The 27,230-nt window shown below is 43.3% G+C and overlaps 1 protein-coding gene across 1 annotated transcript; it reads right to left on the reverse strand.

Moving 5' to 3' along the window:
- Positions 1-1,549: 1,549 nt before the first annotated feature.
- ilvbl (ilvB (bacterial acetolactate synthase)-like) lies at positions 1,550-26,868 on the reverse strand. Its single transcript, XM_079466427.1, has 15 exons — positions 26,465-26,868; positions 25,701-25,902; positions 25,487-25,614; positions 23,559-23,697; positions 23,277-23,388; positions 23,066-23,165; positions 7,410-7,507; positions 6,297-6,433; positions 6,036-6,170; positions 5,156-5,270; positions 4,872-5,041; positions 4,705-4,775; positions 4,488-4,559; positions 4,092-4,197; positions 1,550-3,654 (listed from the first exon to the last, which is right to left on the reverse strand). The coding sequence occupies exons 1-15, from the start codon at positions 26,570-26,572 to the stop codon at positions 3,476-3,478; spliced, it is 1,872 nt and encodes a 623-aa protein (XP_079322553.1). The 5' UTR covers positions 26,573-26,868; the 3' UTR covers positions 1,550-3,475.
- Between the last annotated feature and the right edge of the window lie 362 nt (positions 26,869-27,230).

Below are 27,230 nucleotides of genomic sequence, written 5' to 3' on the forward strand. Positions count from 1 at the left end.
GTGTGTTTGTGTGTAGATGTGTATGAAGCTGTGTGTATGTATTGTGCCCTGTGTGTGTGGAGTTGTGTTTGTGTGTAGATGTGTATGAAGCTGTGTGTGTTTGTGTGTAGATGTGTATGAAGCTGTGTGTATGTATTGTGCCCTGTGTGTGTGGAGTTGTGTTTGTGTGTAGATGTGTATGAAGCTGTGTGTGTTTGTGTGTAGAAGTGTATGAAGCTGTGTGTATGTATTGTGCCCTGTGTGTGTGGAGTTGTGTTTGTGTGTAGATGTGTATGAAGCTGTGTGTGTTTGTGTGTAGATGTGTATGAAGCTGTGTGTATGTATTGTGCCCTGTGTGTGTGGAGTTGTGTTTGTGTGTAGATGTGTATGAAGCTGTGTGTGTTTGTGTGTAGATGTGTATGAAGCTGTGTGTATGTATTGTGCCCTGTGTGTGTGGAGTTGTGTTTGTGTGTAGATGTGTATGAAGCTGTGTGTGTTTGTGTGTAGATGTGTATGAAGCTGTGTGTATGTATTGTGCCCTGTGTGTGTGGAGTTGTGTTTGTGTGTAGATGTGTATGAAGCTGTGTGTGTTTGTGTGTAGAAGTGTATGAAGCTGTGTGTATGTATTGTGCCCTGTGTGTGTGGAGTTGTGTTTGTGTGTAGATGTGTATGAAGCTGTGTGTGTGTGTGTTTGTGTGTAGAAGTGTATGAAGCTGTGTGTATGTATTGTGCCCTGTGTGTGTGGAGTTGTGTTTGTGTGTGTTTGTGTGTAAATATGTATGAAGCTGTGTGCATGTCTGCATTCTGTGTGTCCACTTTGTTTTGTTTTAACTTGTATAACTTTAATGTTTCGCTTATAGACAACATGTTTCATGTACAGCTGCTTTGTAACAATGAAAATTGTAAAAAGCACTACATAAATACTATATGTTATTATTATATATACTATATAAATAAGAGTAAATCACAACAGCGTAAATAGAGCAGGTTTGTTCATATTCGTACTGTATTATTATCAGTGAAAATCATCTAAATTTATTTATTCACCCTCATGTTGTTCAAATCCTAGATATGACTCTTGTGTGAAACTTGGTTTGTCCATCAGTGAAAGTTTGTTTGGTTATCAACATTCTTCAAATGATCTTCTTTTGTGTTCTGCCGAAGAAATCAAGTCATACAGGTTTGGAATGATGTGAGGGTGAATATATGGAGTGATTTACAAGGTTGGCTTTAGGTTTAATGTTTTGTATAATCATTAAAAGAATGTGCAAACTCAGGAAGCAGATGGCCATAGAAAGGCTCATGTCAGTTAAGGTACTCATTTTAAAGTCAATTATTCTCAGTGAATGTAAGAAATGTTCTCTTTCATATGCTGCCTGCCGTAAAACTGTAAATGGGTTAATGGCAAAGTGAGTTTTGGAAAAGCCATGATGTGCCCAGAGTAAATGAAGCATCAACCGGTTTGTAAGCATCTGCAAACAGACACAACATCCTCTTTTTACTACTTTCTTCCTCTGATGCTCTTATAAAACTACTTAACCATTGACCAGGTAATAAAGACACTGTAAATCAGTTATTGGCCCTTTATTTATTGATTGGTGTATGAAATGTATATGTATAATGATTAATTATAGTATTTATTATAAAATTTGTACCAAAAACCCAAATACATTCTTATTAAATGTTCTAATCAAAGTGACAGTGGAATGGCCTTATAGATGTAATTGTGGTAAATAATCCAAGTATGAATTGTATGCATGTTGTTACTTTTATTTAACAAATGGGGAAAGTCTAATGTATGGTGCATTTTTACAATGGCAAGTTTTAAAGTGACATTTCAGAGGCAACACAAAATTTCCCCATGTTTTACTCACCCTCAAGGTATCCTGGACGAATGTGACTTTCTTCTTGAAGAATAATACAGTCAGAATTATAATACCACTTAGCACGTATCATTTTTCTTTCAAGAAGTAAAATGGGAGTGAATGGGGCGATTTTTTGAAGCTCCAAAATCTATCTATCTATCTATCTTTCTTTCTATCTATCTACAAAGAACTGTTCAACACTATGGTTTTATCAAAGGTCCGTCTGAAGCGAATCGTGCATTTGTTTTAAGAGAATTATCCATATTGAGAGTGATATTAATGTTGATGTGTAACATCCGTTATCCATGCTGCGCGTGAACCAGAGGCTTGTTTTCCATTCAACCGCTTGTAAGAAAAATGATACTTGATATTATAACTCCGACCGCATTATTCTTCAAGAAGAAAGTCATATTCAGTCAGGATGCTTTGAGGGTTAGTTAAACAAGGGGAAATTTGATTTTGCATCTGAAATATCCCTTCGAGTCTTTCATGATTTTATTGCAATCAAAACATCTTGATGAATTATATAACAATACCTAAATGATTCTGTGAATCACAAACCTGAGGAAAAGAACTGTGATATAGAAAGGTCTCAGATTAAAAAAATACAGACTACTTATTTCCAGAGGTTCTTATAAATATATTTTACGGTAATACTTAGATTAAAACTAACATGTTTCTAAACTTCAATTTGATGATCCACTGATTCCGTCATACAGTAAGCATGCACAATAACTGTAACTGCAAAGTCATGGTCTTCAGTTTCAGGCACACCGTTGAATGAAAAAGATTCAACATTATTGCATATATCACACAAGCAGCCACACTAACACACAGATTAGTCCTTCATTGTCATATATTAATGTGCTTGGAAAACATGAAATAAATATTGAAAAGACCACAATATCTCTCTGATCTTCCAAAGTGACACACAAAGGCACTGCTGCTCCTTAAGGAAATGGGTGAACTTCAAGAAAAAAAACATGTCCAGGCCACTGGACACAACTAATATGTTTCTTAAATAAATCATTTTTGACATTGTGACCTGCTTTAAGTACATTAATAAAAAATTTAATTCACTGTTATGAGTCCTGTATAGGAGGTTTCAATAATTCTCATTATTCTAAATGGTGATTCTCATACTGTAATACAGTACATAATATAATTAAAATAAGCATAAATTAAAGCCAGTACAAACAAATTGTAAAAGTACTTTTCAAATTAAATATTAAAAGAAAAAAAATAAGTCTTATTTCCCCCAATACAACACTGAGACATTGGGGAAATGTATGTGCTTACTTATAAAATAATGTCACAATGTAAAAATGTATTAAACATCAGTTCTCTTCTGGTGGAGAGAAAGATGACCACAACATGTCCTTTTTTCTGAGTTTCACCCAATTTAACTTTAAAAACTGTCCTAGTCACAACATCGCTGCAATCTGGTATGTTGTTGCACACACTTGATACTCTGCTTCCATTCCAATAACTTAACAAGTCAGTCTGTAAATGTACTGAAATGTGCACCGCATATAAAATAATTAGGCTTTAAAATTAAAACATAAAATTGAAATGTAAAACATAAAAGAGAACTTTGGGTTTCTAGGCAGGATTGTGCACAGTGTCTCTGTTTAGACGGAGATAGAGCCCTCCCTGAAGTTGGTTTTCCCAATCAGAACGTTTAACAGAATGGCTTTTCCCTCTCTACTTTCCTTCTGTGCCTTTTTAATGATGTCATCAAGTTGTGACTCATCCTGTCGCCCAACCAGGTAACCCTTGCCCCCATAGCCATCAGCTACGATGTGATAATCTGCAAGCAGAAAACAAGAAAAAAACGAATTCATACTTTTGTATCCAAATACAGTATAGAAAAAAGTCAAATGTCAGTGCTGCTGTATTCCTTAAGTGTACAACTAATGGACACTATGCAATCATATAATGTCACAGGAGCTACGGAAGACTCAACAATAAATGACTAAATAACAAAAATGGTAAATAACTGTTTTAAAGCGTTGTTACACGTAGTTGAACTGTACGGTACAACAACATTCAAGTAAATAATTTCCCTGGTTAGTAATATGACATCACAGGTCAAAGAACATACATGCAACAATTTCCTTTTTCTAAGAAACATCTTGATCCACATATTTTTTCGATGACTCTGAGTTTACTGTAAACTTCAAACTCGTGCTAAATCCTACATTTATGACAACATTTTGAAAATATTATTAGAGTAAACCATCTCACCTGTGAAGGCGAGACCACAGGCCACATTGCTCCCGAGCAAAGGCACTTGTTCTCTGGAGATCTGACTCCAGCAGGCATCATTTCCGACCAGAGCGATCACTGGTGTCTGACATGACGTGAAAAAACAGCTCATTTACAATCGTTCTGGCTTATATACTGCATTTATGCATTATGCACAATGTAACACTATGGGGACAATCACATAACATGCTTCTGCTGTTGATAGCATATGGAAAGGGTTAAAAATGTTATGATCTTTGATTCATTTGTAAATAAATCAAATGTAATCCAAAACCCTACTACGCCCTGTCCCGTCTTATAAATAGATATGTAAACTACTTTGTCCCCAGTACATAAAAGGGATTTATATGTGAGGTTTGGCCGTGTTTTCCCCACCTTGTGGCGTGTAAAGGTATCAAATTCAGCTACACTGTATCCAAGGGAACCATCACCGTAAATGATCCAAACCTGTAACACACACATCGCACCACGTGGGAAAAGCTGTTTCAATAACTGGGGCAAATGTCACTACAGTCAGGTCAGCTAGGTCCTCTGGTCAAACAGAGATCAATATCAAAGCATTCAATACAATTGAACTTCTTTACAGTCTTACCTCAGAGTCGGGTCGACAGAGCTTGGCCCCCAGAGCAAAACCTCCTCCAACACCCAGAGTCCCAAAAGCTCCTGGAGTGAATAGCAGAAAACAGAATCATCAATTCCTTCAAAACGGTGCTTTAGATGTTCACAAACAGGTCAAAAAATATCGATAGTCCTGCTAACCTGGGTCTAGCCAGCGCAGCGGGCCCCGCGGCCTCATGATGTAAGCAGCACTGCCGACAAAATCTCCCCCGTCGGCCACTATGATGCTGTCCTCATTCAAAAGCTCATCCACCCGGTGCAGAACATTCAGAGGATTCAGATGCATCTCTGTCTTCTCATCTGCTTTGGCTCTGAGATAAACAAATAGGCAGCGAGATGAAACTAAAGGTCATAGGTTTACACATTCAGTCTCCTGAGACAAAGCTGACATGCAAGCAAGAATAGAAAAGGTGGGGAAAGTTCACCTGTTAGTTTTCTCTTTGACGTAATCTCCTTCTTTCAGACCTTGAGGCCATTCCTCTGGGCATCTGTGTCCATTGAGGGCTTTAGAGAGACGCAGGAGGAAAGAGCCAGCATCGCCTGAAACATTTGGAAAGGAAATTGTCAGTGTAGAACCCCTTTTTAGTAGTGTATATGTACTGTATGTATACACAGGTTATAACTTAAGTTATACAAATATGGTGTAGCTGTGAGGCTAAACTGGGAGTGCTGTATTTGTGACGCATCAAAAAAGACATCATACATACAAAAAACAGAAAGCTTTCCAATACTCTATTATTCCATAAACATGTTGCAAAAATGAATTCCTGGTCAACACTTCCTCCCCATTCACCCCCTCCTGACCCACAAAAGGTGAGCAGGTGCCTGATAACCACTTCCTACATATCTCACGACCCCTCCCAAATCATGTGACGCATTTACCATTTCATGTCCACTACAGATGGATTTCGATTCTAGTTTATTTAGTGCAGAGCTTTTCAAACTTCAAAAGGTCCCGAAAGACGTCCCATGTGCTTTAAGACCACATATTTTATATAAATATACACAATAAAGCACAGTCTCTTTACAAAACATTGATCACACGACTGTTAGTGTGTAATGTAAATGATGTGCCCAAATGATAAAATACTGTAGTAGAGTATACTATAATATTAACTATTGTAAACTGTAGTAAAATGTCAAGATACTCCGGTATAGGGTGTTCAATTAAGTATAGGCCTATTACAGTTAATGAATTAAAACTAGTTAGATACTATAGTTAATACTATAGTACAGAGAATTTTATTTTCATTAATGTATTATACATTATGTATTCAGGAAAGAAATTAAACTGCACTTCCTCACCTTGAATGGCCACTGTTGGTTTCCAGAACATGTCCGAGTTCTTCAATAGCTGACTTCTGTCTCTGTTAACTGCAATGATTTTACTCCGTCGGTTCAGCAGCCTTCCATAACCCAATCTGAAGTCACACACTGTGCCTACAAACCAAATCATGTATTGACATCTAGAAAAAGAATAGCTTAGTTTTCTAAGCATTCCGAACAGTTTAAAACCATAGAAAATAAAAAAGCTCCAGCTGTACAGTAGATGGCGCTGTTACTCACCTGCCAGCAGCACAAGATCAGCATCTTTCAAGGCATCTCTCCTGTTCTGTCTGATGTGCAGTGGACTGTTCTTTCCCAGCATGCCCCGAGACATCCCACCCAGGAAGCAAGGAATGCCTAAAGACTCTAGGGCCTTTCTGTAGGACACACATCCAAAAAGAAAGTTTAAACTTCAACCATGAGTTACAGGTCCGGGTGCTATAAATTAATGATTGTTGCCGTTTTTGGCTCATGCTTACACAACTAAAGCATTATTCTATATGATCAATTTATTCAATACATACAGTAACTGTGTTGGTTGCATATGGAGCATAAAAAACCCTTTGGACCTAAAGCAGTGGTTCTCGAACTGGGGGCCCCAAGATGGATCCAGGGGGGACACGGAATTTGTGGCATTTTATGAAATATAAAAATGTATCATACTTTTCAGGCAATCAAAGATTAGAAAAAAAAGACCACCGACCAAAATAATTTATGTTCCAGCATTGTATAACTGAATATGTTTTTGGTTTATTAAAATTCTAGTTTAGGATTATATGACTTTATTTTAGGGGGGGGTCGAAAATGCACTGTACAACAAGGAAAACGTTTGAGAACCACGGACATAGTTGGATAGTTCACATCAAGATTTAAGCTCTTTTTTTGTAAAGAAAAATAAATATTTGTTCTGCAGAATACAAAAGAAGATATTTGTTGGTAGCCAAACAACACGGCCCCATTGACTTCAATTGTAAGGACACAAAAAAATGATTTCTCAACATATTTTCTTTTCCACATAAAAATGAACCAGAAGTTTTGAACCACATGAGAATATTATTTTTTGAGTGATCATTTCTTGAGTGTTATATATACTTCTAATGCACTTGGTTGCAAATAAAAATAAATAGTAAGCAGGTCTAAAGTAGCAGAACGGGTTTTTTCACGAGATGATTTAAAGAAATGTAAAGGTGTCAATCAGTATATGTCAATATTAAATGTTTAATGTTTAATGAAGGAGGGGTGTTATAGTCTTTAAAGATCTAGACTGGCACCACAAAGACAATAGGTTCAATATCCAGAAGGGGATTGATGAATTAATCCATGGACGAGTATGACACAAACTGGGTAAATTACCTGACATCATCTGCAGGTGTAGGTGGCAAGGTTGCTTGGCTGCCCAACAGTATGACGGGTTTCTTGGCTCGGCTCACCAGCTCCACACATCTTTGAATCTGGAAATGAATGAAACAACTTGAACACTGAGTCATGTCAATGAGATCTAATCTGCCGTGTCAGAAGTTAAAGTCACAGCTTTTCATTTCATTCTGCCATGTTATGGTTCATGTTGTAACACTAATGAGGATGGGTAGGCAATCTGGCAGGCGCGTTGTCAGATCGCGCTAAACACAGCCTTTTGTTCACACCAGCATACCAACATAAGTAGCCTGAAGACGCCACCATGTCTGGGACAAAACGATTGATTAAGTCAGTTTTACGATCCCCTCAGGAGATAGCTGCTCCGCGTGACTCCTATGGCCCCCAAATGGCCCAAGTCATAAGATCTGCGCACACACATGACCCCCCAAACACACGCGGACTGCAGTTACGCACACACCAAAGAATTCACGATATAAGGACTTCATTGATAACAACTAGCGGAAACTGTATTAAATGTATATGTGTATGATTCAATGTTTTCAAATGCTATACATAAAACAGCCATGACGTTAATTGTATGTTCAACGAACCCTGTATGCCGGTAACTGTAATAATTGTACATCTATGCATTCCTGAGGCACAGAATCATAGTGTTTGATACCTCTGTAACCACAAAAATGTGAATATATCGAATTTCGTTTAGAGATTACCACACGATGCAATGGTACGGAAGTACCAGCTATCAAAGAATGAATGCCCTTTTTCGCTACCCCCATTAGATTAGCCAGGAGGAGGGAGTCCGCGAAACAAAGAGAATTCTTCCCGCCTCGAGCTATTATATCTGATTGGGCCATCGTACAAGAGAGGTGGTAGCCGATCTATCTATAAAATTAGATGCCTAACGTTAATCGTGGCATTTCGCCAAAAGAGGAACAACGCCAACTTCCAAGAACATCTCCGGAGACCTCCGACCAAACCTTTCTGAAAGAAGTTTTCGCTGCTTTCCTGTAACTTTCGTTTCGTTGATAACTTCTTTTATTTGGTCATCTAAGTTTGACTAAGTTCGGTATAACCGCGAGCAAGAACGGACTTCCATCGCTTAGCAACCGCAACCTTGTTGGACGCAGCCTGGAGCCACACCCCACAGGCCCCGGAAAGTACTGCTGAACGCCGCGATACACGCACACGCACGAAGTAACACAAAGCAGCACAAAGCAAGTATCTTCCTATTTCAATCAAACTGCATTTAAAGGTCGTCTTATTGCTCCCTTTCGGGATAATTTAAGCTGTTTGAGGTCTCTTGTAAGGAACGGAGTGAAACGTTGTGTCTCTCTCTTTTCTCTCTCTTTCCTGTACCCTTTCTTTTTGTGCCTTAATTGTTTTGTTTTATTATACGTATATGTCTGTGCATATTTACTCTGTGTGAAACCGTAGTGTTATACTCTCTAGTTGTGTTTATTAAAATCCCAAAAAGTACATGTGAACGGAATATGTTATTTGCACCACATGCTCGAAGTCAATGAAACTAAGATATTAACGTTACCTACGCTTTAGTGTATTACTATTTCAGTGATATAAACAGTACGAACCTAGGAAGTATTAATTTGTCCTGATCAGAAAATTAAGACTATTTTAGACGTTCGTAAGGCAGTAATCCCTTATTGAGAATTGAGTGAGAAGATATGACTATTGTTTGCAGGACAAACGAAATAGTCATATAACTTAAACAATTCTATAAGAGGTTACTTGTACTAAATTAAACATTTTTCCTTGTCGGGAAAATTGATATTTAATATGAACGACCAGCAGATTATATTCATAAACCAATGAATATTCAATCCATTTGAGTTTGATTTTTCCCCAAGACTCATTGTCGCTACATATTAATGGTGGAGAATGCGGGCAAGTTTCAAACGTTTGTGTATGTGAGCAATATTTATATTCAGATGCATGTGTATTTTTGGGTATTGATAACACGCACGCGCGTTTTCGAATTGTGAGACCAATCGCGCAAAGCGAACTCACTAAAAAGCTCAGCTCAGGCATCTTGAACGAATACTGATACATATGTAAGCCTATATTAATGAAAGTATAGATTAACTTACACGTATGTTGCCATCGAATAATGTATTGATATGTAAGCCTATATTAATGAAAGTATAGATTAACTTACACGTATGTTGCAATATTAAATGTCCCGGGGATAACGAAATCTCTGAACAGCACATTTTTAATATTGTGTTACCCGCGTTGATTCAAACGAGTCGCTGTTGTTCACGTGGAAGATTGAAAGTAAGCGAGTTTTCCTTTATTTCAATAATAGGCCTAATAAGAGCCTAAGATTATATCGTTAAGATAAACGGTAAACTGTCGAATAACTAGACGATATTAATGAAAGTATTGACTAGAACTATGTTACGATATTAAATGTCCCGGGGATAACGAAATCTCTGAACAGCACATTCTTAATATTGTTTGACCCGCGTTGATTCAGACGAGTCTCTCTGTTCACGTGGAGGATTGGAATAAAGCGAGATTCCTTTATTTCAATAATAGGCCGGCCATATCGTTAAGATAAACGATAAACTCCTGGTTAAGCGGTGAATTTGCTACTCATTTGTGAAACCTAAAACATTTGACTAAAGCTGAAAAAACGGTCAGCTAGTTAATGTCTATGGGACCTCTTGTAAATGTGTTTGCTGTACAGACGAAAATTCCTGTACCCACCACATTTCGTTCCGTGCCAATACAGCACGAGGAGACCTGCCGAGGTCTGGACAAGTAGTTGTGATTTGTGTATCATAATTTCTCAAATGCTGAATAAACGATCAGCGAGTTGATGATTCATTGAAGTTCTTTTAAATGTGTGAATAGACAGACGAGAATTCCTGTATCCACCACATTTTTCCCGTGCCAATACTGCACAAAGAGACCCGCCGTGGTCTGAAAAAGAATTGTGATTTTTGCAAAAAATTGATTTTTGTTCCAAAATCACGAGAAGGTGTTGCAACGCCGCTTGCTAGACACCAGAGGGCGACTCTAAAATTAGACACGCCGCCATACCTTCCCCCGCGAACGCAACAGCGTCATCTCGGGGATAATTTCGGATAGTGCCACTCCCCGCTATTAATTGTGCCTTAAACAAAATAAGTAGAGCAGGTAAATTGTTTACTGATTATAGTTTTGAACATTTTTATTTATACAATTGTACTAGCATATAGGCAATAACCAAGTCCCCTGTCTCGCTGATCGAACACACTTATTTGAATTTGAAGTTTAAAAGGAAAAATATTTTTCTCTAGCTTAGATTAAAATTAGGTTAAAGTTACAGACAGTCCACTTGGAAGGAAGTACGCCACCGTGTGGTCGTAACCTGCTAAATCAGCTTCCCGATTCTCTATCCTTTGACCTCTCTCAATGCTGGGTGAAGTGCATTAAACTTTTTTTCCCTTTTTCAGACAATGCTATAGCTATTGATGATCCCTAAAACTTATCGTTGATTGCTCTGATATATCATTTTTGACTTATTCTCCTTATTGTGTCCTTACAGACTTATTTAAATTTGGTTTCAAACGTGTTTTGAAATTAATTTCAATTATTCCATCGCTCGAGGATATCATTATTATTATTATTTTCGTTTTTGTTTTTGTTTTTTTCCTCATTCCCCTGTCATGCTTATTCAAATTCAATTTAACTTGCGTTGAATTTAAGTTGAATTAAGCGGGCTTTCTCAAAAGGAATTGATTAATAGGAACATTATTGTGACACTTTTATTTTGTTAAATATTTTCTCTCATTTTTTTTTTTAAAGTTTTTTCTCTCTCTCTTTTCCCCCCATTGAGGTTAGGTCCCCTTTTTGATAAGTACCAACAGTTATCACAGTTCCCTTTGTTGTATCATTAGTTGATACAAACATTAATTTTTTTTTTTGGGTTCTTCCCTTTGTTTGTTTGTTGTTTTCATTTTACCTACTCCCAATTGAGCTTTATATCTAATTTGTCACTTCTCTTACGCCTACAACCATAAATTACTCAATCCAGTAAGCCAGAAAGCCCGAATTGATTTTAGACTTTCACCTGTTTACCCTCTTTGTGTATTTATTGCAGGACTCACAAGAAAGGTGATAGAGTATAGACTATAGGCCAAACGTCAGGTATTCCCTCAGGTATATCCAAAAGTTTTGACCAGCCTTTCCTCCCTAAAGCCACACCCTCTGCTTAGGTCCCCTACCCCGACAGACAAACGTGCTGTAGGCCCTATCAGAGACTGTTACGACAGGTAGTAGGTTTAGCCCTTCTAATTTTCCTTTTTCTAACACTCCCAGCCTTCACACTGATTCTTCATCTCGTGACAGACCTGATTAATTTTGTGTTTTGTTATAACTGTGCTCTTGCCAATCTTCACTGTTCGGACTGTCGTAATTGTGTTTCTTTCAGTTCACCAAGAGACCCCAAGGAGACCTAAGTAATTAAGTGACGACCAAGCAGCGGGTCACCACGTGACCCACAGGGCTACCGCCCGCCTGATTGCCTAAATCGTCTAATTTGTCTAACTGCCTAACTGTCTACATCAGTTAGCCGAAATTTCTATCAACGGCATAGCCGTGTGATAGCTCGTTAGAGGGAACAAGCTTGCATTGGCCTCTTTGTGTGTGTGTTGTGTTTCTCTCGTCCACAGTGAGCCAGCATGTCCCGGTCATCCAGTCCCGCTGTCCCGTGGGATCGTCTAGCGATCTGGCTGGAAGCGATAACGGACACCGGTCGAGGGGACCTGGAGCAGCTGAGCCAGGAGCAATTGGACACCGAGCTAGACAAGCTGATGGCGCATGATCCAACGCAGAGCTACGCTCACAAAGACCTGGTCAAGATCCTCGGAAGCCTCGCCCACAACCTCATCGCTCAGGCACGGCTAAGCGAAAAGAGCTACACCGATCTGGAACGGGAAGCCGCAACGCTAAAGCTTCAAGCCAAGGAGGCCCAGAGAGAAGATGAAATGGACACAGAACAGGAAAAGGAAGTAGAAAGACTTCAAAAGACCCTGGAGGATCTCCGTCTGGACGCCGCCCACAGAGAAAAGGCAGAGAAAGACGCCAGGAAAGACCTCAACGAAAAGCTTCGGCGTGGCGAATCCCTCCTGGAGAGAGCCAACACAGAACTAAAAGAAAGAGACGCTAAAACCAAAGCTTATGAAAAACATTTGCAGTCAGCGCAAGCCGAGATCAATGAGCTTGTCCAGCAAAGACACGAGCTCCAAGATGAACTTGACACGGTGCGCAGAGAACTGAGACATTCATATAAACTGCAACGTGATCGGCAGGGGGAAACACACAACACAGAGTTTCCCCTGACCAACTATTCTGCACCTTTTAGCCAAGAACCAAGAGCTACGAAGGGGGGTGACAACCCACTGTTTAAAATGTCACCTGCTAGTCTCCACGAATTCCCGTCAGCAGCAGAGGAAGGGGAGCCCTCCCAGGAAGCCAGAGTCAACAGCCACGTAGCCTCAAAAGGCCTTGACAAGCTGGCCAGAAACGTTCCCACTTTCAGCCCTGATCCTGCAGGAGGACACGACGTCCACGCATACTTAAAAGACATAGACTTTCACCTGCAAACTGTCGCCAACGCGAACAACTGGGACAGATTGTACCTACTCAGAATCACGTCTAATCGTGAGGTACGCAGCTTCCTAGATCGCCAACCAGAAACTGTCAAAGCGGACTACAGGCAGCTACGACAAGCTCTAATTCGTGAGTACTCTGACCCTGAGTCAGACCAGGGTCTCATCGCGGCCGTGGACCTCAGGCAAGGTCGACTTGAAACACCACAGAACTTTTATAACCGACTGCGACGTGCTTACTTTGGGGCACGTAATGAACCAGGCATGGAGGAAGACGTCAATTTCAGAACTCTGTTCCTTCGAAACCTTCACTCCACGATAAGTCACCACCTGGGAGTGCTGGCGTGCCCGCGCAGCATGAATACCCAGCAGTTGAGAGATTTAGCTCACAAAGCTTACCTCAAACAGAAAACCATTTCTGAAAAGACTGTAAAACACCCGACCATTTGCCCTGTCTCTGAGCATCGTCCAGAGCTAGCACTAGAGGGCGCCCAACAGAACCACAGTTACAGACCCGCCAACGGAGAGTCTAAACCACTCCCAGCCAGCAGAGGACAGCGTGGTCGTGGTGGGGGCCGTCCGAGGCACCAGAACGATCGCTCGGAGAGATCCTGGGACCAGCCCCGCCCCTTCTACAACCAAAAGGGGGTGAGCGCCTGGGAAGCCAGCCAGCAACCCAGAAGGATCCGAACCGAATCTCCAAGATCACCAAGCCCAGAAAGCCGGCGAAGGGGCCACTCACGACGTGATACCGGTAAGCTCAGACCTGAGCCCGTATCTAACAAAGAAACTGCAGCCGCTTCTGAAGCTGCAGAACTCCTCAAAGCACTGAAAGAGTTTCTCCAAAAGAACCCTCGCAAGGAAGACAAGAAGGATGAACCGGACACAGCATGACTGAACCTGATACCTGAAACCAACCTTCCCAACTTTCCTGAAACCGCACCAAGCACCCTGAACACTGTTTTACAACCACAGACTATTGAACTACCTGTTGCATCCCCACACGTCAGCAGCACGCACTCACTACAGCTGACGGCAACAGCTCCTGACCAAGGCAGCATCGTTCGTCACCCCAAGGTACCAGAAAGTGCTGTTTTGGTTATCTGCACTCACAATGAGCCACCCGAGACATATCCCGACGGCTTACCGATCAACACACAGGCCCCAACACCAAGACTCTTGGGAAACCTGATCGAGAAGGGAATGGCTCGAAAACTCTATCTAACCATCACCGTGGAAAGGGGACTGAAGCTCGAGGCCCTCGTTGACACCGGCTCCGACCTCACGTTGATATCTGCTCAACTGTTTAACAAACTCAAATTTGAAGCACAGAGACAGAATCGCACCCTTAACCTTCACACGTGTAAGCTAAACGTGCAGTCGTATAGCCAAGACGACATCCAGCTCAAACACGTAGCTTCCATTTACCTGACAATTGGACCTATGAGCCTCATTCACCCCATCTATGTTTCCCCTATGAACACTTATCCATTCCTATTCGGCAAAGACCTGCTGGACCGTTTTGAACCCTTACTGGATTTAAAACAGCTGAAATTCTGGGCTCAAGTGCGCGAACCTCTTCCCTTCCAGCCGCACACGTCGTCTGAGCAAGACTGTCAAGTCACAGAGGTCACGGAAACTCCCACAGAGCCAGACTGCCAGGTCACAAAGGTCACGGGAACTCCTGCAGCACACTGTCAGAACACAGCCTCAGCCCCAAAGCCAGGTTCAAGTTCACTACTCTGCACATTTCAGCTCACCAAAGACAATGATAACTTCTGCCCCAAGGTCATGAACGACCTACAGCTGAATGATATCACCACAACGAACATTATTCTAGCACTATGGGCCGATAACTCAGCCATTAGTCTCTCACTGTTCAATGCACTCAGTGAAAATGCACCCCACCCTCCTTATGCCAGCAAGCGCACCCGTTTCCCTTTGAACTCGCACCCCTCCTCTATGGTATCTGCCCGAGGAATCTGTGCGCTGCACCTGACATGGAATCAACGGTGCCTTACCCATTATTTTCTGGTCCTTCCGGACCCGCCCCACGATCTGTACATTGGAGCAGACATTTTAATTCGCCTCAAGGCTCATGTGGACATGTTGAATGAAGTGGTATGGGCCCCGTTTACTTTACCGCCACACGTTTCCATCAGTCATGACAACCTCATGTCAGGACAGACCATCCCGGAAGTTTGCACACTTGTCAACGAACAGGGAACGGTGATACCAGCATACACCAAAGGGGTCGCTGTCCGGCTCAACATAAGATGTGGTCAAACCTTAAACCACACGCTGGGCTTCTTCCAACCCTCACCTGAATGTGTGGAATTCGGACTCACACTTGAAGCCACACCCCTCACTGAAGTATCATCTCGTGTAGTCTACATCCTGTTCAACAACTGCACTGCAACCGACATCAATATTCCCAAGGCCTTCCGGCTGGGATGGCTAGTGAGCCATGATTTTCATGATTTTGAACTTGTATTACCCATCATTGGGCCCATTCCACCTGCACTGATACCCGAAGGGAGTACAGACGACACACTGTTCACTGCACCCTTCAAATTCATCGCCATCACCTCTGTCATGCCTGTAACCAAAGACCAGGTGTGCAGGACGGAGCTGACCGACGACAGTCATCTCGCCATATACACAGTCTCTCATCATCCTGTCAGTGAGACTGATGCACCTGCAACACCCCTCAATACCAACCTGTCTGATGACACACAGACAGAGGAACCGTACCCAGGTTTCGAGTCTCAAGTGCGGCAAATTCTACAAGAAGCTAACGCACTCCAGAGTGAGACAGACCGCCAAAGACTCAGACAAGTCCTTTATAAGTTCAAAGAATCCTTTGCCAAAGACTCTTTAGACTGCGGTCTCACCAACCTCCACACGGTGCGCATTCCAACGCCCCCGGATGCGCCTCCCACGTTCGTCAAGCAGTACAAGATTCCAATCGCCTCACACGAACCAGTGCAGGAGATCATCGAATCTATGCTTGAGAAAGGTGTCATTCGGCCATGCAACAGCACCTACTCCGCCCCCATCTGGCCAGTCCTCAAACCTAACGGCAAGTGGCGTCCTACCATCGATTACCGAAAACTGAACAAGCAGGTGCCACTGTCAAGATGGCCAATGACCCAGCTAGAACAAGAAATACCCCGAATCAGGGGAGCCACAATCTTCTCTACACTTGATGTGGCCTCTGGATTCTGGACCATTCCGGTGCATCCAGAAGACCAACACAAACTAGCATTCACATTCGGCAACCGGCAGTTCACCTTCAACAGGTGTCCATTCGGCTATGCCAACTCACCAGCTGAGTTCAACATCTTCCTGAACAAAGCCTGCCCAGGCGCCAGAGTAAGAGGCAACCTTATCTATGTCGACGACGTTCTCATGAAGAGCACAACGGTGGCCGACCACCTGAAAGAGATAGACTATGTTTTGAACCAACTATCCGCCGCAGGCGCCAAGATCGCCCTCCACAAAGGACAGTGGTGCCGGACCAAGGTCAACTACGTGGGCCTGCTCATCGGATCCCAAGGCATTGAACCACAGTCAAACCGTATTCATGCCATTCAAAACATAAAGCCTCCCACTAACGTCTCTGAGCTGCGCAGCTTTCTAGGGGTATGTAATTACTCCCGACAGTTCATAGAAAATTACTCAGACATTGCTAGACCACTAACAGCCTTGCTGAAGAAAGACTGCCCTTTCGTCTGGTCAGACGCTCAGGAACACGCCATGACGGCGCTAAAAAGACATTTATGCACAGCTCCATGCCTTGCTTACCCCGATCCACAACAGGAATTCTACCTGGAAGCCGGGTTTTCCGACCAATGTCTCAGCGCTGGCCTATATCAACGACACGACCAGGACAAGAAGGTGGTGGCCTATGCCAGTAAGACACTTCTACCTCCAGAGTGCAAGTTCTCAGACTGTGAAAAAGCTCTGTTCTGCACAGTGTGGGCCATTCAGCGATTCTCCAACTACATCGGGGCACAAAAAGTTATCATAGAGACTCGCCACCAGCCCGTAATGTTCCTCAACAGCCAACGCATCAGAGATGGCGTGGTCACTAATTCACGGATAGCCACGTGGTTAATGGCTCTCCAGGGGCGCAACGTTGAGGCAAGATATGCACAGAATCACAAGTCTGCGCTGGGCGATGGCCTGGCGGCATGTCAAAACTGCTCTGATAACATGCCTGCTGCTGCTGCTGATGTACAAGAACCCCAACAACAACAACTCACCTGTCACAGATACTTTGAACCGAATGCGTGCCAAGACATGCCCACGGCCTACGTCGATGGATGCTCCTACAACCACGACGGCATACTCAAAGCAGGTGCAGGTGTTCTGTGGGTGAACAACCAGCCGTGCCCACCACAACACTTCAAGTTGGGACCCCAGTCATCGCAATATGCAGAGATAGCAGCCATTCTCATAGCCCTACAAATCGCATCAGCCCATGACATCAGAGAACTGCTCATCTGCTCAGACTCTAACTATGCCAGACTCAGTTTCGTGTGCCACCTTCAAAGCTGGAAACAGAATGGTTTCAAGACCGCTAACAACAAGCCAGTCAAACACCAACACCTGTTCCAGGAATGTGACAACATCACAGAGACACACGACCTCATCGTGTACTGGAAGAAAGTGAAAGGACACTCAAGGTTACCAGGTCTAGACAAAGATTTGAATGACCAAACTGACGCCCTCGCCAAAACGGGCGCACTACACGGCGACACGTGGGAACCCCCAAACCCCACACCCGGCCCTGACATTGCAGTGCTAACCCGCAGCAAGCGACCGGCACCGGCCACGATGCCCGCCCCGCAGCCGCTATCGCTAACTCCGCAGATTTCCAACAACGACATTGCGGACATGCAAGCCTCTGACACTGCAATAAAGACAATTCTTGACCACCTCTCTGACCCCTCCAACCACCCTATCACGGACACTGAGCTCGCTGATGACTCGGGCCTCAGACATCTACATAATTCCAGACACATGCTGCGAATACGAGACGACATTCTGTGGTTTGCACCCGATGACAGCACTTCACCACGGCTTGTGATACCTCGGTCGCACAGGGGGGTAATGTTAATGTACGCCCACGACACACCATGTGCTGGACACCATGGCACCAGAGCCACGTATGACACACTGAAACAGGTGGCATACTGGCCCGGGATGCAGCAAGATGTGGCAGAATATGTCAGAGAGTGTCTGGTTTGCTGCCAGTTTCAACCAGCGAACCCGAACCACAGAGCACCACTGCAACGCCGAGGAACAACTTTTCCATGGTCAGATCTACAAATCGATTGGGTGGGACCCCTGCCCAGATCAACGAGAGGCAACAAGTACTTTCTCACGGTAGTGTGCCAGTTTACCAAGTGGGTAGAGTGTCTGCCAGCACCCAACGACACTGCCCAGACCACGGCATACCTCCTGATGAACCACATCTTCTCGCGGTTCGGATTGCCACTGAGAGTCAACTCGGACAGAGGCACCCACTTCACTGCCGAGATCATGCAACAGATCTGGAAATGTCTAGGGATACAGGCTAAACTGCACATCAGCCACCACCCCATCTCTTCCGGACAGGTCGAGAGATCGAATCGAACGGTGGTCGCCATGCTGAAAAAGTACGTGTCTGCTAACCAGAAAGACTGGGATATGAAACTCCCCCTCGTTCTGATGGCCCTCAGAGCCACCCCGCAGGAATCGACGCGGGTGTCCCCTTTTGAACTCATGACTGGGCGGCAGATGACTCTGCCACTTCACCTGCTGTACCAACCTGGAGACTCCAACCTTGTCACAGCGTACACCACGTTCCAGTACCTCGATGAGCTCCATAGACACTTAAAAACAACTTTTGCGTTTGCCCAGCAACACCTGCAAAAGAGTGCTGAAGGTCAGAAAGCATATTACGACCGTAAAGCCTCACACCAGGAATTGGAGGTGGGCGACAAAGTCTTGTATTACAGCTTCAACCCGCCACCTGTGACAGGCCCCCGACGGCTGTCAAAGAAATTTCTGGCCCACTGGACGGGTCCTCATGAGATTATGAACAAACTCTCTCCAGTCGCGTACCAGATCCAGTTAAACCGGGGACAGAGAGAACCAGTTCTCAAATGGGTTCACCGGAACCAGATTAAGAGACATGTGGCCATTAACAGAGAAAGACAGTTAGGGGCCAATGCAAGCTAAACTCAACCGCCGTCTCCGAAACGAAAAGACTGTCCCATCCACCTGGGACAAACCCCGCTGACCTTTCTCTCTCTCTTTTCCCCTTCTCATCCCTACCCCTCTCTCTCTTGCCTGTAACAGGATGCGACTGTGGATCATGCTCCTGTGCCTCCAGACACTCCGAGGCCAGCCGCCACCAGACATCATCACACCAGGTCCGGCCTCGGGCATCGTATTGAGAGAGCAACCCGGACTCCTGATCACAAATTGTCGAACACACACCCAGAAGGTGTACGTCCGACTCGACCCCCGCAACGTCTACAGAGCACACTACCCCCGCGCAATGGCCCAGTACAGCTGGGCGGGTGCTCACTGGACAGAGGAATCTCTCCTCCACGCAGAGGCCGATGTCAAGCACATGCTCAGCCAACTAGAGAAGATGACTGTCACCCAAGCTGAGTTAGGTGGACACAACCGCCGCTCCAAACGGTTCCTTGGAGCATTGCTCGGAGCCGCCGCCGCCGTCGGAACTCTGTTCAACATTGGCATGTCCAGTATCAACGCGGTAAATATCGCCACGGTGAAGCGACATATGGCCGAAATCCAAACCGAGCTTCCACAGCTTAAAGAGCAACTCACCACACAGAGTGCAGCTTTACAAACCATCGGCAAGACGTTGAGAGGAACGGTGGTAATTCTGAACACCCACAGTGTCCTGTTGAACCAGACCATGAACTCCATGAAACAGCTGGTCACTGTCTTCCAGAATGACTTTGCCCAAACTCAGCTGGTCACCGCCTTAATGACTGACATGCTACGGGAAGTAAGCTCCTCCATTGATAGCTTAGCCATGGGTAGAATCCCACCATACCTGATACCCCTAAGCCTCGTACAAAACGTGCTGGCATCCGCTATCAACGGACCCACAGACCCTCTGCAACTACACCTGGCCTACTCTCTGGGAAGCGCCATTCCCCTTTACGTGGACCCCGAGCAGAAGGAGATGGGTTTCCTCCTCAACCTACCCATCATCGAGTCAAGCCGAATCTACCGACTCAAAGACATTATCAATGTGGGTTTTTGGAAAGGTAACACTCACCTCAAGGTGCGCACTCCCCAGGTGGTCGCGTACCATGACAGCGATACACAGCTGTACCTAGCCCCGAACCTGCACATGTGCACCCTGACTAAAGACATTCATCATCTCTGCCCAAGCAAACCTTTCCTCAGAGACAACACCGAGGGAATCTGCGGTCTGCAACCTATGATCAGTGATACCCGCTGCCCTACTGACGCTACGCCTCGTACCCAAGTCACCGAGACGCAAGCAGAAATCGTAGGTGACAGGTGGCTCGTCAACACTCCAGTGCGTACCGCTACGCTGATCTACGACCAGCACGACACTGCGACCCGTATCAACCTGCTGGACCAAAGCATGTGGGTCCAGGTCCCACGAGGGGCCATCCTCCACCTGGACGATTTGGCCTTGTACCACCTTCCGAGTGAAGAGTATCAGTCAGAGCTAGAAATCCCTGCCTTTTTCAAAGACTACAATTTCACCCTCGCTCCGGAATTAGAACTGTGGATTGAGAAAGGGGGGGCTCAACTCATTGACATTGCTCCCCTCGACACAGCCCTCCAAGCATTGTCTCGAATGCCGATCCCAAACACCTCGCCTGTTGTCCAAACCTGGACCGCAGCTGACACTGCGCTATGTATCTCCATGATCTTCGGCAACGCCCTAACCCTGGGCCTAGCTTTTGTCCTGTACAGGAAATACAACGACATAAGAATCTCCACCGCCAAGCTCACAACGGCCGTGTCTGGGGGTCTCCGATGGAAACCTCGGAGGGAGGATACCACCCCCGAAGCAGATGCGAATCTCATCGAGCTGGCTCCTCAGGTGTAACAACCACCTGCTGCCCTACCGCCCGACTCACCTACCATCCAATCATTGTGGGAGGGGGTTGTCCGATAATGTCCCCAGGACATCATCGAACAAAAAGGGGGACTGTAACACTAATGAGGATGGGTAGGCAATCTGGCAGGCGCGTTGTCAGATCGCGCTAAACACAGCCTTTTGTTCACACCAGCATACCAACATAAGTAGCCTGAAGACGCCACCATGTCTGGGACAAAACGATTGATTAAGTCAGTTTTACGATCCCCTCAGGAGATAGCTGCTCCGCGTGACTCCTATGGCCCCCAAATGGCCCAAGTCATAAGATCTGCGCACACACATGACCCCCCAAACACACGCGGACTGCAGTTACGCACACACCAAAGAATTCACGATATAAGGACTTCATTGATAACAACTAGCGGAAACTGTATTAAATGTATATGTGTATGATTCAATGTTTTCAAATGCTATACATAAAACAGCCATGACGTTAATTGTATGTTCAACGAACCCTGTATGCCGGTAACTGTAATAATTGTACATCTATGCATTCCTGAGGCACAGAATCATAGTGTTTGATACCTCTGTAACCACAAAAATGTGAATATATCGAATTTCGTTTAGAGATTACCACACGATGCAATGGTACGGAAGTACCAGCTATCAAAGAATGAATGCCCTTTTTCGCTACCCCCATTAGATTAGCCAGGAGGAGGGAGTCCGCGAAACAAAGAGAATTCTTCCCGCCTCGAGCTATTATATCTGATTGGGCCATCGTACAAGAGAGGTGGTAGCCGATCTATCTATAAAATTAGATGCCTAACGTTAATCGTGGCATTTCGCCAAAAGAGGAACAACGCCAACTTCCAAGAACATCTCCGGAGACCTCCGACCAAACCTTTCTGAAAGAAGTTTTCGCTGCTTTCCTGTAACTTTCGTTTCGTTGATAACTTCTTTTATTTGGTCATCTAAGTTTGACTAAGTTCGGTATAACCGCGAGCAAGAACGGACTTCCATCGCTTAGCAACCGCAACCTTGTTGGACGCAGCCTGGAGCCACACCCCACAGGCCCCGGAAAGTACTGCTGAACGCCGCGATACACGCACACGCACGAAGTAACACAAAGCAGCACAAAGCAAGTATCTTCCTATTTCAATCAAACTGCATTTAAAGGTCGTCTTATTGCTCCCTTTCGGGATAATTTAAGCTGTTTGAGGTCTCTTGTAAGGAACGGAGTGAAACGTTGTGTCTCTCTCTTTTCTCTCTCTTTCCTGTACCCTTTCTTTTTGTGCCTTAATTGTTTTGTTTTATTATACGTATATGTCTGTGCATATTTACTCTGTGTGAAACCGTAGTGTTATACTCTCTAGTTGTGTTTATTAAAATCCCAAAAAGTACATGTGAACGGAATATGTTATTTGCACCACATGCTCGAAGTCAATGAAACTAAGATATTAACGTTACCTACGCTTTAGTGTATTACTATTTCAGTGATATAAACAGTACGAACCTAGGAAGTATTAATTTGTCCTGATCAGAAAATTAAGACTATTTTAGACGTTCGTAAGGCAGTAATCCCTTATTGAGAATTGAGTGAGAAGATATGACTATTGTTTGCAGGACAAACGAAATAGTCATATAACTTAAACAATTCTATAAGAGGTTACTTGTACTAAATTAAACATTTTTCCTTGTCGGGAAAATTGATATTTAATATGAACGACCAGCAGATTATATTCATAAACCAATGAATATTCAATCCATTTGAGTTTGATTTTTCCCCAAGACTCATTGTCGCTACAATGTTAAAGATGATGAGAATCAAATGAGATCTAATGTGACGCAACCATAAAAGCAATTAATAATACATCTCAAGTGACCATTAAATGATTGACAGGTCTCACCTCATCCTCTGTGGCCTGAGGGATGTGAACGGGAAGTGGGGAGGGATCACGGTTTTCCCAAGCTCCAGCGAATAAGTTAGATAAGTGATTTTTAAGATACCTGGCGGATAACAAACAAAAACACTTTCAACGTAAAAGTGATTGCCTTTCCTTTAATAATGAAATAAATTGTAAGATAATTGGAGGAAATAAAAAGTGAGAAATGTTTTACCATGCAGTGATTTTGCCCATAAGACCTTTGGGAGTGTTTTTAGGGGCAAACTCTTTTTCCACCACATGGAAAGGGTACAGCGTGTCTATGGGAAACTCGATAAACACTGGGCCTGTGAAAGTGTTATACACATCAAACTGTACTTATGCACACAGAGTCAGGTCATGTATTCTCTAAAAAGTGTGATTCACTATGTCTTAACTTGTCTGAAAAGTGACATGTTTCGATCACTAACAAAAATGATAAATGATTATATGAAAAAATATTCATTTGCAGCGTTACCTGGTGTGCCAGACTGTGCCACGGCCAATGCTTTTCTCACAGTAGGAACAATTTCTCTCACTGTTCTTATTGAAGCACAGAACTTACAGAGGGGTTTAAAGAGAGACATCTGGTCAATATCCTGCAGGGCTCCTCTACCCTAAAAAACACAAAATCGAATGTCAAGAGGAAGAGTGGTGGGTTATTCTTGTTCAAATTGTTGATTTTCATATTTATAAGAGATCACAAAACCATCACACACTTCAAATATTAGGCTACTTTTTCGCAGTATTAATATAAACAATTAATGTCTTAAGCTAGGATCTCTTCTATGTTACACATTCTCAATCCATAGTTCAAATCAAATGTATTTTACAGTAAGATGTATGCTATGTCTGCAACTTTTAAGCGCCAATGAGAATTTATGGGATCAGATTGACAAAACATTCTTAGGAGGACAATACTCACATATTCATATCCACATCCTAATTTTATAAAAAAGTAGGTTTATGTTCTTGCCATAAAGATCATCAGAAGTTAGAATAGCTTCACTGATGTTTTATATATGGGTCGAAATAAATGTACAAAAGTAATTTTGTGTCATAGAAAGCACATTAAATGTAAGTAAAATGTCTACTTTAAGGTTTCAACTACGTTTCTTGGACAATAAAGTCAAAATTTGGTTGAAATACTGGTCATTCAGTGTAACACAATATGTACAAATTCAAACTACATGCTAATTCAGACTTTTACTTATTAAAATAAATTAAATAATTAAGGGAGCATTTACATTTTAATGTGCTTTAAATTAGAAAAAAAATATTATTGACCATTGGCCGAAAGAAAAAAAAAAATACAACTCATTAGCATTTGGGGTGAAAGTAACTAGTCTTTTTATATTTGATAAATAGATTTTTTGGATAAATACACTTATTTTTTTAATGCTTAAACCCTTTTTCGTCTAAAATAAAAATTATTTTAGCAATGCGGAATTTCATATTAATATAATGATGATGATATAATGACATTCTTGTTCAGAGCAAGTCGAAACATTGAATGTCACAAGTATTCCGACAAATATCAAGTATCGACTTTATAATACAAGAATAAGTATTATAATACGCATATAACAACATTATAATGCTAGCTAACGGTTAACTTTTAATAGCTTATTGTATGGCATCATACGTCTTCCAGATGGAAATACTATGCGCAAACAATGGTGTCAGAGACTCCTCTATATTAAATTATGAGCGAAAGAATCCCTCCATCCCGCTTGTAACCAAAAAAATGAAGCAAGCATTGAAGATTCTTCTTTAGATCCGTTCCTTAAGTTTCATCCCGGGTGCACCTGTTCTTCTGTTCATAATGAAAAGAGATCAATTGCTTTGTGAACATTGAAGCTGTGCCTTATTTTCTGTCTAGTGCGTTTCTTCTCTTCACCATGCTTCGTAAGATCCCGGGTAGAGCGGTTCAATAATAATATAAAAGTAATTGCTGACTTATTTGCTCTCTGTGTGTACACTTGTACTGGGCGGGAGGAACCAGGAGAGTTAAGATAAGCCTTGAGGTGAGGTGATGAATACACATCCAGTTTACTGTGTCAGAGATACATGGAGATAAAACCCTGTAATTTCATCACTACCACAATCTCATGAGTGCAGAGAAAGCATGTTAAGCATTCTTATACACACAGTTGTTGACAGACTCAATATTAAACTCACAACTTGCGCATGAAATGTTACATTCAAGTTTTAGAATTAAATTCATAAAATGATTTCTACTTTCAGAGCCTCACTGTTGCGGTCAGGGGGTTAGCTCTGTGACGGACAGTTACCTGATATAATCTCACACCAATAGCGATATGAGGAACAGATAAGGCAGAGGTGTTCCAGCACGCCAGGCTGAGCAGAGAGTATGTAAAGTGCACCTTGAAGTAACTTTCTGACCTGCAGTAGAGTAGCAGCTGCACCACCGATGAGAAGCAGAGGAGATTCGGCCATCTGAGCGTTCTTCACCGCAGTGACAGTGTTGGTCAGTCCAGGTCCGGCCGTGACTGCAGCCACACCCACTGTGCCTACAGGGGCAAAACACTAGATTATCACCATCTAACATCCTCATGCAACACGAAGGACCCTCTTGCTTTCTAAAATTTGTTCTTACCAGAAAGTCTCGCCACGGCATCGGCAGCAAACACAGCCGTGGCCTCGTGCCGCGTGTCGACGATGCGGATGCCCAGTTTCTCACAGGCCACCAGGATGGGCGAGATGTGTCCTCCCACCAACGTAAAGACGAATTTGACCCCGTGAGCCCGCAGGACCTCCGCCACGCTCTCTCCTCCATGCCGGGGACTCTTACTTTCTGTCTGGGTGTCACAGACGTTGACAGTTAGAATAACATTCCCTGATGTATAATGCAACAATCTTTGATACTGCGAGGTAAAAGAATACGCCTCAAGAGAATAGAATAATAGACACATTGTCGGATTGTGGGAGTGGTGTTTCCCTGTCCTGATTTATGGATATCTGCCAAAACAGGTGTTCTTGCACGAACGTGTTTACGTTCTGCAATGTTGCAGTAAAAACTTGCATTTTTGGCAATACAACAAGAATGCTTAAGTAGGCATGAGATGATAGACATGAGATGTCATGAGATGAAAGACAGCTGTGATGCAGTGAGCTGCGCGTGCACACCTGTCACACAGATGTGAATATGATAGAGAGCCTCGCGCTTCAGCTGACATGACATCACGACATGATGCTTTTGCGATATGTGTCTCATTTCAACACGTCGTTTAGTTTTTTTTAACTTTCCGTTCTGTTACAGAAACTACAAATATAAACATTCCCTTAGATTTGCAGTGTCAGCTACATCTGCTGCCTCGAGTGTTGTGAAAAGATATTTGATGACATGGTTTACACACATACCTTATGAAATAGCTGATAAAGCAAACCAAGTTTACACGCTGCAAGGACCAAGACCCCGATAGCAGCAGCAGCAGCACCGACGGAGCCCAAAACCGCACAAGTGTCCATCGCTGCGCGACCCAAAGTCCAAAAGCAATGACGTGGGCTTTGAAGTTGACTTTCTCCGTCTTCTTTTTGCGTCGTGATAAGTTTAACGTCAGATATAACGTACTCCTCCTGTTGCTCGACGAAAGGCCGGTGGATGTTCTCCTGATAGTGTTGAAGGGTCAATAACAGAAAGTCGTGAATGGACGGAGCGAGAGAGAATTGCGCAAAAAGCGGAAAAGGGATTCCGCTATTTCCGTACGTCTCTCTCACCCGGACATTCGGCGCTTTCGCTCATTGTCTTTGGAGAATAGCAGCATGCGCGGTGATGTGATTGACAGCGCAGGCGTCCAATGGGAGTGGGATACGTCTCCCCGTTACTCCGGTAACGCACGCCCACCAGGAAACGCAAGGCTTATGGTGTTTGGGCAACACTAGATTGCCATGCGATTGTTTTTCATGTTTATTTCAAAGTGCGCAGGTGCGAGATATATTCTGTAAGAATGTCAAACGCAACGCAAGAATGACCTTTCCTCTTACGTTATTAATATTTCAACAAAAGCACGACTGAACTTTGACAGCTGCTTATCACTCACCGTGACAAAGCATCACCTTTAGCCGTGCACCCATAGGTCACAGTGTGGTTTTAAGGCTTAAAGCAATCTTTTTTATCTTTTGCATG

The sequence above is a fragment of the Barbatula barbatula genome (assembly GCF_947034865.1).
Source record: "Barbatula barbatula genome assembly, chromosome: 10".
Taxonomy (NCBI): domain Eukaryota; kingdom Metazoa; phylum Chordata; class Actinopteri; order Cypriniformes; family Nemacheilidae; genus Barbatula; species Barbatula barbatula.